Source organism: Apodemus sylvaticus, chromosome 15 (assembly GCF_947179515.1).
Source record: "Apodemus sylvaticus chromosome 15, mApoSyl1.1, whole genome shotgun sequence".
NCBI lineage: Eukaryota > Metazoa > Chordata > Mammalia > Rodentia > Muridae > Apodemus > Apodemus sylvaticus.
In genome coordinates this window covers 32,173,668-32,195,026 of record NC_067486.1, presented here as the reverse complement: position 1 = coordinate 32,195,026, position 21,359 = coordinate 32,173,668, and the positions used below count along the sequence as shown (strand labels likewise).

General features: G+C 34.7%; 1 protein-coding gene across 1 annotated transcript in view; it reads right to left on the bottom strand.

Moving 5' to 3' along the window:
* Positions 1-21,359, bottom strand: part of Cadm2 (cell adhesion molecule 2) — a 224,970-nt gene that overhangs the window by 104,459 nt on the left and 99,152 nt on the right. The window contains exon 6 of the mRNA XM_052159105.1: positions 11,581-11,671. Coding sequence (XP_052015065.1) covers positions 11,581-11,671 — 91 coding nt within the window. The remainder of the gene's footprint in view (positions 1-11,580; positions 11,672-21,359) is intronic.

Below are 21,359 nucleotides of genomic sequence, written 5' to 3'. Positions count from 1 at the left end.
TCCTGGAGTTGGTGTCTATTTTTCTTTCTATACTTGCATGGATTCCAGATATAAGTGACAAATACCATTATACATTGAGCCATCTCATCAGTCTCCCTAGTTTTTAGAGCCAGGGTCTTTCAATTATCCGTAGCTTGCCAATTAGCTAGGAATGATAGCTAGCAATTCCAAGAACTCTTTGTGTCTGTACCGCCTGGTAAGCTATAAACACATCAGTGCATTTTACTTTGCCTGCCCCTAGCTATATTATCAAGCTGCCTTGATCTATTAAAATTCTCTTTATGATGTACAGAAATCTTGAATGTTGCAAATAAATAGGATTGATTTGTATTATAACATGAATATCAAGGTTTTTCTACTTAGAACATTTCAAAGTCTAAGAGCTCTGGTATATATATATACCAGTTTCCATATATATGTGCATCTATCTATCTATCTATCTATCTATCTATCTATCTATCATCTATCTATCTATATTTCTGTCACTTGTGACAGAAACAAAGACATCTTAAAGCAGTCACAAGTGAAGTCAGATTGAAGTGTGAAATTTAAATCTGTATACTCTTTTAAGGTTTCAGTCAAAATTCTGATTCCAATTTCTTCCCTCACACAAATTTCACTCCTCAAATATATTAAAGTCTTGTAGCATCAAGTAAAAAAAATTCCATTACATTATTGCCCATACTTGGTTGGAATAATAACATCAATATCAGACTTATCATATTTAAATCTTAAGTAGTAAATAAAATATGGAATTTTCTGTTCAGTCTCATCATATGGTAGGTCATGAGTCTTGTGTTTTAAGATACTTTTTTGCATCTGAGTTTTGAGGGTTGAAAAGGGAAATTACCTATATGCCCTTTAAAAGCATGATGCTAATGGCATTATTTTAGAGGGACATAGTAATCCTGACTTACTTTTCACTTTTTTAATGTGGCATTTACTGATGCTTGTGATAAATTAAAGTGATATAAATAATTATACTTCACACCATATAATTCAAACCAACTTATGCCACAACAAAGTAAAGATTATCCCTGAACATCAAGATTCTGTGATCCTAAAGGAGAGAAAAATTTTTATTGACATTAAAAATATTCAAAGTTGGGAAAAATGTTTAAACTAATCTCTTAGGGGTTTCCAGTGAAGGAAACACAATTATCCAGGCCTCATCTACATTTAACATTTCTCTGTTTGATAATCATTGAATATTAATTTTTAATTAAAACTCAACAAACCTTGAGTAAATATTCATTCCATCATACAACAAATACGAGTATCTATGTGTTTACATTGAGTATAGAATCTCTATGATAAGTTTAACAATGATCAACCTTAAATAAGGAGTTTCCTAAGTTTGATTTTAAAAAATCATAAACTCCTGAAGTTTTCCTCTGGAATATATTCACATTTTATTTTTCACATCGACATTTGTGAATTTGACAGTCTCAGGTTATACCTGTTTCTCTGTCTGTGCAGAGTGCCAGGACAATCTGAATTCAGAGAACATACTTCAAGTGCCAGAATGCATCTTTAGTTCAAACTCCATTCAGTTTACAGTTAGGTTGAAATGATAGGGTTCTGTCTCCTTAAAAACTTAGGTCCATTGTTCCCAAATCAAAGTAGCACTACTACTACTACTACTACTACTACTACTACTACTACTACTACTACGACTACTATTATCTATTCTTTGATCCCAGGGCTTGCATCTGGTCTAAATCTAACACTTCCTGTGGAAGTGATAGTGAGGTATCACTCATTTATATGGTAGTTGGGGATTAAATGCTTTAAGTACAGGCTGAAGAAAGTTGAATCTGAAATTTAAAACTTTGAAAGTATGTTTTAATCATGTCTACGAAATTCTTCTTAAAGGATTATACTTTTCTGTATTATTAAACAGAACATTCTTAGTAGCAATCTTAATTTTCCTAAAACTAAAATTTCTTCAGTTAGAAGTTTCTTTTCTGTAATGAGTTAAATGACTCAAATTTAACACGTTCATTCTGTGTGTACTAACACTCTGTAAATTTCACATTTAATAAAATGATTTCACAACTATTGGACTGAGCTTGGGGGTCCCTAACAGAGGATCTGGAGGGTGGTCTGGAGGAGGGGAAGGGGTATATACCCCATGGGAAGAACAATGACTTCGGATACCCAGACACCCCAAGACTTCCAGGGACTGAACCATCGACCAAGGGGTATACATGGTTCCAGCCAAAAATGTGGCAGAGAAATGTCTTGTTGAGCATCAGTGGGAGGAGTGGTCTTTGGTCAGGTAAAGGCTCAATAGAGGCCACAACAAAGGGAAATGGACGGGGTGGGGGGGAAGTTGGGGTGGAGGTGAGAATGTGTTAGGTAGAGGGGTATATACATGGAGGCAGGGGTGGTAGGAGGGGTAGGGAATCGTTGGGGAGGGGGGCTTTTGGGAGGGGAGAAATTGGGAAAGGTTTTACCATTGGCAATGTAAATGAAGAAGATACTCAATAAAAAATGATTTCAAATTATGTATGTTATACATTTTTTAAATTACTGGATAACATCTATCTCCCCCCCCAAAAAAACTATTTTATGCCTGTACATTTTCATTACGTTTCCCTTTCCTCCCATATCTCTAATGTCTTTCATTATTTCTTTTCTGGTTTTGGTTTTATAAAGAAGGATCCAGTAAGTTGATTTGATGACATAGTAGGGAGGCTTGAAAGGCAATTGAAGAGCATTTCTAACTCATCAGGACTCGAGTGTTGTTGACCACCTCTGCCCTGCTCTGTAAACTATCTCATATTCTTCATCCACCTTCTCAGAATCCATGCCACTCTTCAGCCCTTCTGTGCACTTTCAAGTGGCAATATATTCTGCTGACCTTGAGTCAAAACCTTTCCTGCTCCCACGCTCTGCCTTTAGGATTATATATTTCTTCCCCTCTTCTTCATGTGCTCCTTCAAGTACCTCAGATATATCTGGCACTGTGAATTTAGAAGAGTTGGACTTGTATGCCTTCATCAGTCTCTTAGTGATTCTGCCTATTGCATTGAAACCATTTGTAAATATTCATCTTTCTAAAAATTGAGGATGTTATTTTCTGCTTGATTTTTTTCCTTGACTTTAAAAATGAAAATATCTGTCTTTGGGAATTGAGGTTGTATATGGTATATACATGTATGAACCAAGATTCATGCGAGAAATTTTGTTTTACATGTTTAATTGAATAAGCCCTGCTCCACTATAGAACATTTCTTTTTTGTTTTTTGTTTTGTTTTTTGTTTTGTTTTTTGTTTGTTTGGTTTTTTTGGGGTTTTTTTGTTTGTTTGTTTGTTTTGAGACAGGGTTTCTCTGTGTAGCCCTGGCTGTCCTGGAACTCACTTTGCAGACACGGTTGGTCTCAAACTCAGAAATCCGCCAGCCTCTGCCTCCCAAGTGCTGGGATCAAAGGCGTGTGCCACCACCACCAGCTAGAACATTACTTTTATGACATTGACTAAAATACCTGACTTCTCTAAAGATTTTTGAATTAATTAGGTTTACATGTTTTGTTTCTTCCAAATGTTTATGCAGAAGTGATAGTCAAAATATTTAACAGACAGTGTAACAGGCAGGAAACAATACCCTTCTTTGTAAACTATAGTGAAAAGTATGAGAGGAATATTATCTACAAATGTCTGATACATATTATAGAAAAAAAGGCTTGGAAAAATGAATATTATTGAATAGAACTTTTAAAAGAGTGAACTAGCTTACCCTTTAGTGAAACTCTTTCAAAGATTCCTATTTTCTTCAATAATAAAGGTAATAATTTGTATAATTTCTGTTTTTGATGTCTTCCTAAAATTACCCATGATGACTTTTTTTTTTTACCACATATACACGCATAAAATATCTATAGTACTATTTGGGTAAAGATTAAAAATTGTGTAATCTCATGTCTCAATATATTCACACATGACAGATATTTTAAATATATGAGCCAAAAAAATCCTTTCTGCAAGTCTCATCCATAAATGTGATGGGTATTTTTTCCAGGATGGTGTCTTAAATATTGAGACATTTTCTGCTAAACATTTACATAATCCTCCAAAATAATTGGCTTTATTTTCCGTTTTTTGCTTTTTTTTGTAAGAAAACTGGTTTCCTGGAAAATGTTCAAGAAGTGCATATTCTCTGTGGATCTATAACCAAGGTTCTGCAGACTCTGATGGGACTTTTACAAGACACTGGAACATTTAATTGAAAATGATTGAGTGCCCAGCATACCACAGATGCCCAGCCTAAATAACAGCCGTGGAGATTACCAAGAGTCAGCTTCATGTTTTACAAACAAAACCAAAATATCCAGTCTCATATCCAAGATAACTACTTGTGTGCTTCCAGAAAGGAAATGTGTGATTAAAAATTGAAGCCATGAGATGGAAGTAAGGGAACATATGGGCTTCAGCAAGGGAAGGACAAGATGGGGCGCTTATCTTTATTATGGAAATTTGGAGCTGATTTCCTAGTATTATACCTTTAAAACTAGCCTAAGAATAAAATGGTTATATTGCTTTAGATTTGAGTTAATTACAATAATTTCCAAAATTCTATATTCCAAAGATAAATATTTAAATATCATGTGACTTCTATTGTTTATACTTTTTATTACAGAAATTAATCTGATATATCTGATATATATATCATGTTTTATGAAGTATTTATATAATATCTAACATGAAAGAGTTACTCATGAAGAATGTATTCTTTAAACTTCTTGCTTATTTTAGAAAACCTTTCTGGCCTTTCATTATTTTATATTATATTGGTAATAACATTTAGATCTATGCACAAGTTTCATATATATCTATATATCTATACAACTAAATATATATATATATATATATATATATCCACTGATATCTATATCTATTATCTATCCATATATCTTAGACATCAGATATATAAGACAATGTTGGGTTTACATTACTATTTTATAACTATTTAATTAACACTCAGATTCATAGTTTGTGAATGCTCTTTAACTTTTCCTAGGCTCATAACAGTAAATAAATAAAACATTACAGCCATCACAGTTTTTAATATAGATTGCCCTCTCAGTTCTAGTATATCTAGATCTAGTCATATATCTTTTATGAGGTAAATGCTTTTAATCTATAAAACAGAAAATGTAGAGTGTCAAGATATTTGTATGATTTAATTGTGCCAACTACGCATAACAAAGTTTGGGGTTCTAGAGATGTCTTAGCACTTAGTGTTAGGTCCTGCTCTTGCAGAGAACTGAGGTTCAATTCTCAGCACCCACATGAGGCAGCTGACAGCTACCTTTAATGGCAGGTCTAGGGACATGCAAAGCCTATGGACTCTATAGCAGCAGCACTTATGTTCTCACAAGCTCACACACACACTCATACTCATAAACACACAAACACACACACACACACACATACTCATAAACACACACACACACACACACACACACACACCACTCATGCTCAAACACTCTCTAAAGCACACAGTGCATATAATTCTAATGGCTTTAAATTAATCAATTCAAAACAAAATTAAAAAGAAAGTTTTCAAAGTGCTGACAAAACAACACGTTATATAAACACAGACCTTGTATTTTTAAAGACACACTGGACGTGCCATTATTTAAGTTTGGGTTTTATAAAATTCTGTGATTTCTTTTCCATTTGTTGCCGTGAAAACTTGTTAACTGATACCTGTTCTTTTCATGCCAATAACAGTGCCTGGAAGGGCAGCCACTTCTGTACCTGTGGAACCAGGATTATTTATTTTCTCTTCCCAATTCTTTCAAGTTTTCTAAAATATTTACTACACAATTACTCAGGTATTTGTGAAGATGCAGTTTCTATGCATTTTCCAATCACCCAATTCTCCTTATTTTAATTTTTACTATTAGCACTATTATTGTTGTTGTTACTATTATTTTAACCCTTGTAACTGTGGGTTCCCTAACATGTTTTATTTGACTTTATTATTGATTCATTTGTCTCTACAGTGATTTATTTGTCTTCTATATGTTTTTTAAAATTATGAACCACTGTCCTGGAAATTGTTTATTCTGGTCAAACTCTTGCATTTGAGAGACTTGGAAGAATCTATGATCCTAACTCAAAGTTTCTGGACTTACTACGAAAGCTTACTAACAATTCAGTTCTAAATATATTTAAGACTTAGGTACTTTGTAGTTAATCCCTTCACCAAAAGTCACTCTGTAGTTCTTATGAAACTTATGTATTAAGATGTTATCTCCTGTCAGGCATTACATATGTGTGTGTATGTATACATGTATACACATATATATGCATGTATACATGTAATTGTTACATTCATTGTTTATTAGATACAAACTACATCATTTAAGAAATAAAAAATGCTTCTGCAAAGGGATGAACCTGTGTAAAATGGAAGGCTATGCTGCCACAGTGACTGGCCAGCATGGCTCAGTTAGACACAGATGAGAGCCATAGATAACACTGTTTTTGATGACTAGTGGCAGAGCAGTAGCATATAAGAATTTTCTATGCCGTCTGCTCATTTAGCTGTGAATCTAAAGTTGTTCTAAAATCAAAGTATATTAATTTAAAAAAGCAAATTAAACTGAGTGGCTAAGAATCTGGCTCCAGACAACTAAGGACTTGAATACCCAAGTCCAAGTCCGACCACCACAAAGACTCAGAGCACTAGACCAGAGACATCTGACCAGAACACTTATACTGATATGGTGATTTATTAAAAAGATTTCTGATTTGCAGGAGAAATATAAATGTTGATTAATGTACTGGCTGATTTTGTGTGTCAACTTGACATAGGCTGGAGTTATCACAGAGAAAGGAATTTTAGTTGGGGAAGTGCCTCCATGAGATCCAGCTGTTGGGCATTTTCTCAGTTAGTGATCAAGGTGGGAGGTACCATCTCTGGGCTGGTATTCTTGGGTTCTATAAGAGAGCAGGCTGAGCAAGCTAGGGGAAGCAAGCCAGTAAGAAACATCCTTCCATGGCCTCTGCATTAGCTCCTGCTTCCTGACCTGCTTGAGTTCCAGTTCTGACTTCCTTTGGTGATGAACAGAAATTTGGAAGTATAAGCTGAATAAACCCTTTCCTCCCCAATTTACTTCTTGGTCATGATATTTGTTTGGGAATTGAAAACCTAACTAAGACAGTTAATAAGTTTAATAACATCTTTTATGCATTAGATGGAATGATTTGAAACTGCCAAGACAATAGACTGGTACTGTGGCATCAATATCATATCTTCCTTGTTTTGGTGATCAATATTTCACTATGGTGATAACTTGCCTTCATTAACTCCTGGGTTGTTTTGCAATTTCTTCTCACTAATTGAATTGTGTAACAATTGGCACATGACATACGATTTGTGCTATATAAGGGGAAGCCACATTAGGTTGAAGAAACTGACTAGGTTAGAGCTATTTTGCCTTCACAGTTTTGTCTTTGAAGAACCAATTCTATTTCCCCGAGGAATGCATTTATATGCATGTATCAGAATTCTTCATTAATTTTGGATCATATCCACAATGTATATGTAATTGTTCCTTTCCAATACCTCACTAGTTGCTTGGTGGCATGTAATCTGTCTTTCTAACGATTAAAATCTTTCTTTTCACACATAATAGGATGTTCTTCTCTGTGCAATTATGCATACTAGATTTCTGCCAAGAAAAGAAGAAAAATTATAATTACTAGAAGGTAAAATAGTAACTACAACACAAACATTGTAGTGTATACACAAAAAAATATTCATCGGATCCTTTAATTATTTTCTTCTTATAGAATAAATGCCAAATGCTCGCTTCTTCCACCAGAAATATGTCTCACTGATTTTTTTAAATGTAAATTCAAAATGTACTATACATTGGGTCAAAATGAATGCTGATTCATTTGTCACAGCATGCAGGGGCCACCCTGCATCTTTTAAGGTCATGACTTTAATGTAATGTAAAGGTTATATTTCTTCTTCCACTCTTATAAATGGAAAATGTGAAGCCTAAAAGCTGTCTGGGAATTCAGCCAAAGACAAAAGAGGGTTGCTGAATCTCTGGGGGCTTGAAAGAAAAGCGGCTGGCATTAGCTTGGTCCTCGCCATAGACAAAAATTAAAACAATAGACATGTATGGTAATCTCTCTTTTAAGGAAAGAATAGAATGCCTCTATAGTAATGTCAAGTGGAACAATTTGGTCCTGGCCCAAGTTATGCAGCTGTTCTACAGGAAAATGGCAAAAAGGCTCCTGTCCAAAGCAGGCAAATAAGGCATGATTGTTCATAAACAGTCACTGGGGCCCTCACATTTAGAACAAGCAAAACAACATTAGCATTCTGGCCGGCAAGCTACGAACATGAGTCTCGCTGTGACTTGAACCACGCCGCAGTTTTATGATTTATAGCAAAGATAGTGGTGTGATTTTTAACATAAACAATGCACGCAATAGTGATGAATTGCTCATTCTTTAGGAAATCATATGTTGGTCAAACATACACTGGAAAGAAACAGTGAAGATCCGAGAATGAATTAAGAGTGTTATTCATGTTGCATATAAGATGAAAATGAATTGTATTATCTGTTATGTATTTGTGATTCCCATTTGCTCATTACACCTGGATCAGGTAAATAGGAAAGATAATAGGAATTAACTGTCTTGGGAAACAATTGAATGCGAAACCAATAGCGTTGCCTCTGAGTGATGCCAAAATAACAAAGTGGGGAATCAGGTGCAATAGCTGCAGAGTAATGGAGCGGAACTTAGCTGGTGATTACGAGAATAAATGACACAATTTCCGAGTACCTAGAGTGTGCCCGTGGTACCACACTCCTCATTTTGGCTCCCTCTCTTTTGAATATGTTTTAGAAACATGGTCAGCCTCCCTGTGCTTTACTTTATCCCGTAGTTTGAAATCATTTTAAAATTTACTCATCATCTCTTTCCCACTTTTTATGTTTCGTCTTCTGCAGTGAGTGGGCTTCCCTTGAATTATTATGTTCCATTCCTAGTGATGAACTTCCTAAGGAACACTCATCAAGTTTCCACCGTGCTCTGGAAAAGACCATTGTCTTTACGAACTTGAAGATTTCTTGTGAAAGGAATCAAATGGATTCTTTCCAGTCTTCCCTTGTTTTATAGCCTGTCTGTCTCATCTGACACTATTGTGGACATTGTTTAAACCACAGAGATCTACAAGTTGAATCATCTTCAAAGAGGTTAATGCCTTCATGTATTGGAAATGACAGTTTGAAATGGGGAGGAGCGGGCAGATTTTGAGACAAATTGGGAAGAGCAAAGAAATCAGCATTCTAAAGGAAAGAAGGAATCAAGGACATGGACCCTAACTTTACTGTGACTACTGTGACTACTGTGACTTCCTACTTTATAAGGAAAGAAAACAAATATGAATTAATCCCTGATGATAGGTCTATATTAAAAAAGAATAAATTAAAATGTCTTTTGTAAAATGATACTAGCATATTTGTTAAAACACTGGGACCAACAAGGATAAATGCCAAACATGACTGACGCATTACTAATCTATGACTTAAAATTCAAAGATACTATGGGGATTGGGATACTTTAAAAATATATGGGCACAAATTCTCGCTGCATATTTTAGTTAAGGATTACTTTAATCCAAATAAATGTAAACAGTGACTCTCCTTTTTTTTCTTTTTTCTTTTCTATATTATTTGTTTAAATTGCAAATGATTTCCCCTTTCCCTGTTCCCCCCTCCTCATAAGTCCCGAATAAGCCCTCTTCCCTCTGCCCATTCCCCAATCAACACCCTCCTACTTCTCTGTCTTGGTAATCCCCTACAATGCTGCATCAAGCCCTCTCCTTCCTCTTCTTGGGAATGATTTGATATGTGAATTATATCTTGGGTATTCAGAGCTTCTGGGCTAATATCCACTTATCAGTGATTGCATTCCATGTGTATTCTTTTGTGATTGGGTTTCCTGACTTAGGATGATATTTTCCAGATCCAACCATTTGCCTAAAAATTTCATGAATTCATTGTTTTTAATTGCTGAGTAGTATTCCATTGTGTAAATATACCACAGTTTCTGTATCCATTCCTCCTTTGAGGGACATCTGGATTCTTTCCAGCTTCTGGCTATTATAAATGAGGCTGCTATGAACATAGTGGAACATGTGTCCTTATTGCATGCCGGGGAATCCTCTGGGTATATGCCCAGAAGTGGTATAGCTGGGAAAATATCTTCACCAACCCTACATCTGACAGAGGGCTAATATCCAATATATATGAAGAACTCAAGGAGTTAGACTCCAGAGAGCCAAATAGCCCTATTAAAAATGGAGTACAGAGCTAAAAAAATAATTTTCACCTAAAGAACTTCGAATGTCTCAGAAGCACCTTAAGAAATGTTCAGCATCATTAGTCATTAGGAAAATGCAAATCAAAACAACTCTGAGATTTCACCACATACCAGTCAGAATGGCTAAGATTAAAAACTTAGGAGACAGCAGATGTTGATGTGGATGTGGAGAAAGAGGAACACTCCTCCACTGCTGGTGGGAATGCAAGTTGGTACAACCACTCTGGAATCAGTCTGGCGGTTCCTCAGAAAATGGGGCATGATAAGATGACTCTCCTAAATGTCTGTCTTGCCTAGACCTCACTCATTCCTCTTTCTGCACAACTGGAGCTTCTACTCCAGTGGTGAAATCACCATGAGCCTCATTCTTGAAATTATAGACTAAATCCAGCTAACAGTGTGGCAATTTAGATTCAGCAGCTGAAGTAGCAAAGAGTAGACAGATGTCACTAAGCTTTGAACAGGGCTGAAGTGTGAGCAAATCCTGCCTCACCAATCTAAAACCTTTGTGAATAAGAAAAGAAAAATAACGCACATTTCTGAGATTACGTTTTCCCCTCCTGTAACATAAAGAAACTTTCTTATTTCCTTTTTCTGTTTGCATTCTGCCATTCATCAGCCTCCTCTGGGAAAGATTAGTCAGTATCTTCTGAGAAAAACGGAATATTCAATTTGTGAAACTTACTAAGACTTTGTGTTTTTCAATAAAATAAGAGATTATTGTACTGTGGAGTCATCTTAATGCAAGAATGGATATTGTATCCAAGCTTATCTCTACAGAACTCAGAGATTCTTTGATGCTAACTTGCTGAATCATTTCTAAGAGAAGTGATCCATGTCTCCTAGAGTAACAGTCCCAAAACTTCCACAGTTCATTACTCCTATAAATAAAATGTTGCTGCCATTGTACAGGAGAGATAGCATGATCTAAGATATTCAACAGACTAATGTATTCCATTTGAGCAAACATGCCTTCATTTCTATGCAATTCAGACATCACTGTGCCAAAAAGGAGGTCATTTGATTGTGTACCTTGCATGTATACTCTAAATTCATACACATTAATTTTACAGAAAGTTGAGAAAGGGGTAAATATAAAAGAGCCTGTTATCTTGTTTGACAAGAGAGAGTTAAAAATGTAGGTGTCTATGGTTACACCCTGACACTAAAGACTGATCTATGTAAGAGCAAAAAATGTATCATCCATTCAATCACTTACAGTGGTTTTCCTTTAGATTCACAGGTCAAAGTTAAAGCTTGTCCTTCTTGTGGAAAAGGAGTTGATGGTATAATCTTAACTGATGGTGTATCTAGGAAAAAATAGAAAAATCATTAATCACATGGAAGGGTATATTTTATAATTGAATCACCTATGTTCAGCATATTTTTTCTTCCATATATATATATTTGGAAGACTGCTACTCCTTTCCCATCTGTGCAATTTAACAAAAATATCTGAATATTGTAAGAGTACCTCTGAAATCTGAATTTAAATGTGACATTGCAAAAAAAAAAAGCAGTTCAGATGAATATCAAGTATTTCACACAATTGTTTCTTCAACTATTTATAGATAGCTATGAATACTATTATTGTGGACTGAATGCATTCATGTGCATTTGAATAACAACACATTCATTGTCACAGGACTACCAGGGACTCACAATAAGGAACCCCCAATGAACTCAAGATAAACTACTGTCTCAGAAGCATCATGCAGACTTCTTTTGAAAAGGCAGCCCTGCAGCTCGGAACACAGAGTGCTTTCCTTCAACTACAGTGGACAAAATGAATTAAATAGGCACTTATAATAGTCCGAGAAGTTCATATAGTTTCATATGCAATGATATAATTGTCAAAAATGGTAATTGCTTCACTTTTAATAAAATCAACACTTGTGGAAATAGACTAAAAAAAAAAAAAAACCCAAAACCAGGACACCTCGGTTTAAAAATCAAATGGTACATGATATTCACATGATATTCCTTAATCAAGAGGAAGCACATATTTCATAATGGAAATGAAAAAAAGAATGTTTAAAGAGTAGAGAGAGTATAAGCACAGTCATTTCTTTATAGCCTGTGTAGAATTATGTGACCAGTTCTTTAACTCTTTTTTTTAATACCGAATATTTTTATTCAGAAAAAAAAAAAAGAAAAAGAAAAAACAAACAAACAAATAAACAAAACCGAAGGCATCACACAATGTCAACGTCACTTACAGTATCAGTCAGCTTTCAATTTGGCCCTTATGTCCAGAGGTATACTGTGCACTTTAAATACAATAGCTCTGACCTCAATGTTCCCCTCCCACTTAGACTTAAAAGAAGAACACATCTGGTGTCATCTCAATGCCCTGTCTTGGAAACCAGGTCAGGCAGCCTCAATCAATTCTTCAATATGTAAGTTAGTTGTTTTCCTTAAAACACACTGTCCTAAGAAGGCCTGATGCCCCAGTATAGTATAGGGGAATGCCGGGACAACGAAGCAGGAGTGGGTGGGTTGGTGAGCAGAGGGTGTGGGGATGGGAGTCTCTCAGAGGTTAGGTAGGTGGCCTATGCTCCTTCTATATTTAAAAAGTAAATAAGAATTTGAATTTATATACTGGTAACATTTTTTCTGTAAGGGATGCTGGACAAGCTATGAAAGAAACTCCTAATATGTCAATCCATATCATATAATATAGTGAGTGAACAAAGATAATCTATACTATAGAGCCAAAGTCAATTACATTGTTCAAGGTTATCCAGAGTGTTCAGGTACTTCATTAAAATAACATATTTTGATAATGTTATTTGTTGACAAAAATATTTCCTCTGATTATTCCCAAATTACATACTTATAAAAATCATCTACATGGTTCCTAAAACATACAGGACATGGTATTAGTATATTTTTATCAGTTATCTTAGATAAATTATAAAAATGTAACATAATATATCATGCTTTGTAATGTCCTTCTTTCACTTTTCAATTTTAGTCCTAGCATTTAGAAATGATGCTACAGGATACTTATTGTGGCTTTCAGAAACCATGCGAATGATATCAGAGCTCATTTCCTTCTTATGAATAATTGTATTATCAGGGTGAATGTCATTTCTGGAACTTATTTAAATACCTTCTTGGTAAATTAACAAGCTTTTGGAATGTTCTTTTTTTTTTTCACTTGAGACTTGAGCACACTACTACAAAAATCGTAGTTTCATATTAAACTATCTTCTAATAAAAATAAACACTGATCGACTACTTGCTACATAATTCTCCTTGATGTATGGAATCCATTGTATATATCCTATATACTATTGTTTTCTGGAATCTTTTAGAAAGCACAAAAGGAATGCTGGAGATTTAAGTGGAAAACACTGGATTCAATTTATACAATCAACAACTACAGTGGCATGCAAGGAAGGTTCTGTTGTTCTGTGTATTGGTATGAAACAAAGACTTAGAAGGAGTAAATCCCCAAAGTTCCACAATCAATGCAATGTCTATCTCACCTGATCAAACCAAGTGCTTTAATACATTTGTATTTCTTCTTTTCTCTAAGATTACCCTAGGGATTGACACTTCCAGGGATGCTTTGTCTTTGGTTCTGGGCTATTTACTGTTCTATGAAATCAACTCATTACCCCTCTAGTTCAGTTAGAACACCGTTTAAGGCATGCTTTGGCCCTTTGTGACTTGCATGTTCTAAAGTCTGTCTGTTGATGTTGATGAATTATGTGCACAGCTGTGCTGTGTGTCTCATTTTTTACTTCCCATTGCTTCCCTTCATGTCACTATTTTTGTTGACAGATGGAAGAAGCCTTTTAATCTGCACCCCTTTTCCTCGTTGATTAAAAGAGTTCTTTCCCTGACAATTAAATAAAATGGTGTATTTATTTTTATGTTTTGTGTGTTTTGCATCTATGTATGTGTGCAACACAGGAGTCTTGGAGCCAGAGGAGGGCATTGGAACCTCTGGAACTGAAGTGAAAGACTGCTGTGAGCCACCATGTGAAACTTAAAAAAGAAAAGAGTAGATTTGATTGAGGCAACTGGGAATTGTTGACTGCACAATTTCTGAAAAAGAGAACAGTGCAAAATAATGTTCTAGGAGGATACGTATTCAAAGCACCATATGTCAGGCTAGGGAATTTGGGAATTCTAAAAGATATAGTAAGAAATCATCTCACATTTTTAAATGAGCAGTAGGCTCTGAACAAATATTCAGGATGTCATGCTTGTAGATGGGCAAAACTGAATAGAGTAAGGAAACCTTAGGAGCAATATGCTTTTATCATGAGACGGAGTCAAGAGGAAGATCTGAAGGAGAAGCAGAGGAAGCCATAGGAGAGGACAATGAGTGCATAACCATTTTCTTCCTCATAATTCATGTTTTATGATTATGAATGCCACAGCATATGATTGTAAGTACCTCTATCAAAATACCACTTTTCAAAAACACTCTTTCATGATTTTTATTTTTCCTGAAAGGTCTTACCAAGCAACAAAAGCAAAATTTAATCTTAAAAACAGATTTGAGCAGTACCACCTTGCACTTACGCTATAGAAACATTAAACCCTTTTAAAGTATATTACGTGTTACAGATTTATGCTTTTGCTATGCTGTCTGTATTATACAAAATGCTGCTGCATCAGCATCCTTGGAATTACTGCACCATTAACTCATCAGTTATGTTCCCTACCATGATTAAAAGATCTAATAGAATTAGAAGAGGAAAGTCCGATGATATCATCAAGAGCAGTGCTGCTGAATATATAAGTGGCTATTTAAATTTAATGTAAAATAAACTGTAAGTGTATTTTCTTGTTACAAGATCCATATCTCACCTGCGAAGCAGCCATACCAATGTCTGGCTGAAGACTAAAATTTGAGGATAAATAAAACACACTGTCATCATGAAAGTGCTGGAGCAAGAGTGACATCGGTCATTACTGTCCCTTGATCTGGATTCGTTCAGAATATTTTGTATGTGTAGAAATTTAAAGACATCTTTATGCACCAATAACATCTTTAAACATTATATATGTCTGACTCCACTATCTTTGCACTTGTTTGCTTTGCATTGTTTTGGTTTGTATATCTAAGCTGACAATTCATAACCTTTGCATGGTTACACACAAAACAGAAGTATGGAAGAAGAATAAAGACTAAAATGAAGAGGTAAACCACTGAAGATTCCTGACCACTTTTAACTTATGATTGCAGTTACATATTAAAATGTTTAAATTAATTGAAAAGACATTACTTTCTGGGTCTTCTATAATATGTATGCGTTTGACACTTTTGCAAATAATTTTTCTCGTCTATGTGTTTAATTTCCATACTTAGAATAATTTAAAACATTTTGCATTACTCATTTTGGGCCATTCTGGGATGAAGGCCCCAAATCATTCTATTTCTCTGTAAAACCAATGCTTTAAGGCGGTGTGGAGGTGTTTTTATGGGGCACTTGCTTCTCCTGTGATGTCTCTGGGGTCTACCTCAAGCCCAAGAAATAAATCCAAATCCTTTTCAATAAGCCTTTATTAGAATAAAACATTTTCAAAGACAACATTTTCCTTTTAAATAATAATTTCTCATTTTTGAAATGTATAATTATTTTGTTACCTCACTCAGGATGATATTTTCTTCTTTTTAAAATAATAAACATTTTATTTTTGAGGTTGAGTCTTAGAAAATTTTAAGCGAGATAAATAGTTCTATTGTCAAGTTTGAGAATTCTTATAGTGAAATAATTCTTATAAACTCAGCAACAAACATTGTTTCTGAGTATTCCTTTTCAGAAGCAACTATTTGCCTGTTCTGAAGTCTCTGCTGGTTTGTTTGTTTGAAACCTCAGTTTGGACGGTAGGCATGAATAAGATTTTTTTTTTAATAGTTTATGCAGGAGGAGGGCCCAGCCCCTTGTGGGTAGTGCTATGTCTCCATGGGCACACAGACCTAGGATGTATAAAGCAGCATCCTGAGCAGGCCCTGGAGAGCGAACCAGTATTTAGTGTTCTTCCATGATCTCCGCTTCAGGTTCTGCCTCCAAACTCATGTCCTGAACTCCTGCCCTTGCTTTCCTCCTTGTAATCTGAAATGATGGGGGTAATCTGAAATAAAACTACCCCAAGATAACGAACTCTTGGTGTGATTAAAACGTGGACTTAAAAGAGTTGATATTTTCTACTTACATCCATTTGCCAAAGAATTTCATGAAGTCATTGTTTTGAATAGCTGAGTAGTACTCCATTGTGTAAATGTACCACATTTTCTGTTGAAAGACATATGGGTTCTTTCCAGATTCTGGCGATTATAAATAAGGATGCTATGAACATAGTGAAGGATGTGTCCTTGTTATATGTCATATCATCATTTTTAAAGCTAAATGGATGGATAGATTGATTTCATAAAACAAAAGAGCTTATGACCAAATACATAAGATATAGTAACAATTTGAATTATGTTTAGAAATAGTAAAAGACTTGATAATTCAAACACTTTAAATGATTTGATATGAAAAGGAGTAAGCAGAATATGTCTATCAATTATATGGAAAAATCACTTAATAATCTAATCAGAAAAATATATCTGTAATACTTCAAGTAAACTAACATAGATGTAGCTTTCTAGAAAATAGAACTCTGGTAGGGCTCTGAATAGAGGTCTTGCATTAGTTGTCTTTGTTCATATGATACTTAAATGGCCAGCACTCCTCAAAAGAGATGTCAGTTGAGTGAGATACACTGTTTTTAAATACATACAGCCCATAGACCTGCCTTTCTTATAAGCGCCTATTAAGTCTGAAACAAACACGGTTTCTAAAGTTCATGGAAAATTGTGAAAATACAGTTGTTAACATTCTTAGGAGATGATTTGAAATAAATTTAGCCTTTAGAAGACATAGGTTTGTGCAAGATAGACTCATAATGTTGGATTTCCACTAACATTATTTTAATTTGCATTGTATGCATGCATATATCTCCACATATGTGGATGAAGCAGTAAATGGAACTGGGACCCAAGAGCTACAGGGAGCTCAGAACTAACTGATGGGGGTGCTTGAATTTGAATTCAGGTCCTTCACATATACATCACATGTTCTTAACTACTCTGCTCTCCCGTCTATGGACTGTTAATGGTTGTTCAGTCTTAAAGAGAAGAAACAATTGCAATGCACATTGAATGAGAAAAATAATCTGTTTGTATTTGATATTTTTGTTCTGTATGTGTCCATAAGAAACAGTACATAAACAGCAGAGTTTGTAATTCCCAAGCATGCAAATATCGAATCTCTAATAATCAGAACTGTATTTTAATAAATTCATGAGAATAAATGCTGAGTTGTGTTACATAGTTGACAAATGTAGTGAAATTTTTAAAATATTGAGTTGTGTTCCTTCAGCCCAAAGTCATTTTCCTGAGATTTAACAACAACAGAATCACCATAGAAACACTATGATATGTTTTACAATGTAAGATAGTAAGAGGGAAATGCAATATCTATTAATCACTGTCAAACTAACTAGATTGGAAATGCAAGTATCCAAACGTATAGGGCAAGAATAGAAATTGGCCATTAACTCATTATAGAGATATTTCATTTAAGAACAATAATGTGTTTTGTCCTATTTTCTGTGGATTTTGTGCTTACGTTTTCATTCATAACTAACTTAACTGACCTCATTTAAAACAGTGCTATCATTAAGCAAGCCTGGTGCTCCCTCTTGCCTTCCCTTCTCTTCCAAAGCTCTCCCTTGCCCAATCCCTCATCTCCCTGGTCCTCCTCTCCTCTTCTCTCCTTCCCCCTTTCCCTCCCTTCACCTCTCCTCTTTTCTTCACTTCCCTTCCTTTAATTACTACCTTACATTATTACTCGTATAAATGTTTGGGCCCAAATGAAACACCCACTTCATGAGTCGTTTTAATTATGTTATCTACTTCTTAAACATTAATGGTGTACATTTTGTAACAATTAATAATTTTATAGGTGAAACATTACACTCCAATAGAAGCATAAAATAAATTTTAAGGATCAATTGTAAGATTATGTGACTTGGTGGGGAAAGAATATAATGTATTTTGAAACATGCAGATATTTTACAATTTCAGGCTCTAATTTTCATCTTACTCTAGAATGTTAGAGTGTTGTCTCAGAAAAATAGCATTACTCTGGCATTTCCTATTTTACCTTGTGTTTTTCATTTTCAATAACATTTTAATATAATTATGGGAATGCAATGTCATGTGCAGAAAAGAGTTGTTTTGTTTTTCTTCTATTCTATGTACTGTGCAGTTTTCCATTGGTGCACATTCATTATTCCTACTGACCATTTAATAAAATCTGACTCATACAATTTGTTTTCCTAAGAATTAAATCAGAATAATAAAAAGGTTTGTTTCAAAGAGATATGTGGAAAGATAGATAAGAATAATCTAACAAATGTAAGTGGCTTTCATGCTCTTTAGTTGAGAAGAACTGTCTTACCTGATATGTAAAATTTGAAAGCATTTATGGTTGACAGGAATTAAAAATCTGTTCTTTCCCTTCTTAAATTCCAGGTGAAAGGAGTAACTTTCATCCAAATGGCAGTATTTAAATTAATTATTACTACTTCATAAAAACTAAATGTTGCTCTGATATAGTTCATAGGATAATCGCTTTTACATTGTACATCATGAGGATACAAAGTTGAAACTCCTCTTTATAATTTATTTTACTATGTTTTTTCCATTATGTTCCTTTGTGTGTATGTGTGCTCTCCAATTTCCTACAAATCTGGCAACAGAATATTTTTTGGCTTGTGCAGTTATTATTATGTACATTATTATAAAAATACATATATTCTCTTATCAGTTTTCTAGGAAACACTGATAAGTCTTCTAAGTGTTTCTCTATTTGGACCATTCCTGTGGTCATCCATAATGAGAATATTAGTATAGCATTGGAATATCCTAATTTCTTAATCACTCTATTTCTCCCCTTTGCCAAAACTTTTTTTCTATCTTCCACTATTTGAAAACATAGCAACTCATTCATCATATCCATTACACATGCACACCGGTGTGGGGGTGAGTATCTTGAGGTTCTAAGTGAAAAATATAGACATTTTGGCATTGCCCTTTGGAGTTTATGAAGACTGCATTAGGTGATGTCTTTGCTCTAATTTTAATACTGACTATAGCTCTCTCTAATCACTGGACTTATTTCATCTCTGGGGAATGTTCTGTATCCTTACAGGAACATTGAGAATTACCATCAGCTGTTTTTAGATAGTCCATATATTTAAATGATGATATATTAAATTCTAAGAAAATTAATTTGAGCTGATGTAGCTTCTGCTTCTGGACTCTTACAAAACAAAACAAAACAATATAAAATAAAATAAATAAAGTAAAATGAGATGGTAATTTTAATTCATCACTCAGCATGAATACGAACACTTTCATGGAAAACTTTGTAAAAGTTAAGGAATTCAGTTACTACCATCCAGGAAATTTTGCAAAACAATACATATTAATATGGAAATATAAAAAAGAACAATAAGTAGCTAGGGTTATTTTAGCACCATTCTGAATTTCGAAGGAAGTAAAAATGAACTTGGCAGTAAATGTGTGAAACTAATAGCTAAGCTAAAATATTTACAACTCTAATAAGCATTCTTATAGGAAGGGCAACAAAGTTGTTCTGTGACTTTTGGATGCTGAAAGCAAGGTCAATGCAAAAACTGAAATGGCATAAGAGAAGGCAGAATGCTCAGCTATTAGAAGATTTGCCTGATTAGTGTGCTTGCCTTTCATGTGGATATGGGAGAATCCAAATTCACATCTTCATGATTAAGTAGCAAACATCCACTGAGGCAAATACCCTCACCCATAAGCCTGATTTCATTCAAAGCATTTTCCTTTTACATATCCAAATTCAACAGCTCATCTGTTGAATCATCTCTTCCATAAACACAGAAATCTAAATAAATTAAGTCAAAATACTTCACTATCTGAGGACCTTGTACTTATGGTGTTTCTCAACTATTATGATTCACTTTCCATTAAATTTGTTCATCTGATGCTAGAATTATAGGTAAGTAAATGACAAATATCATTCCAAATACTATTACCTCACATAGAAGATATATACTTAAAAATTTCACCTACTGTAATAGCAACACTGGTCTTCCAAAATACCAATTGGGTCTATTTCTGGTAACTTGAAGATTCGTGACCAAATAAGCATTATAATGGGATGGTCATTGTCATCCATTTGAAATATTTTAAATGGCACAAACTTGACTTAAATTGTCTCCAGCTCATAGGAATTAACTGTCTAGTTTATAATCAAATCAGCACGGGAATTGATTCTTTAGTTTATAATCAGTCTAAGCCCTTTCAGTAACCTACATAAAAACATTTATATGTAAATGCTGAAACTAGAAATAATATTCATATGGTCATACATAGACTTGAGTCAGAACCTGCTTTAAGGAAAGCATGGGGGAAATCTAGTAAAACTAATCTAATACAATGCAAATTGCTTAGAAATTGCAAGAGTTTCAGACACATCTCTGGTAGTTTACCCTACTGCTCGTTATTCTGCACCAGCACGTTCTACTGTGGTCTTTCTGATTGCCTTGATTTTTCTAGAAGGAAATGTCACAGGTGTGCTCCTAATTCAGGGCTCCATGCCATCCGTTCCTCAGCAATGTGTGTGGGTAAGCTCATCAAAACTGATTTTACCACTGTGCTCATATTCCCAGCATCTCAGCAGGCTTACTTTTCTTGCATAGTAATTTTCTCTCATTGTTATGTGGCATGCAGAAATTACTTACGCTGTCTTCCTTTCACTGACATCTAGATGAGTTCTTGACCCCTTGTCTGTTTTGTTGTTTAAAGATTTATTCATTTATTATTATATGTAAGTACACTGTAGCTGTCTTCAGACACTCCAGAAGAGGGTGTCAGATCCCATTATGGATGGTTGTAAGCTACCATGTGGTCGCTGGGATTTGAACTCA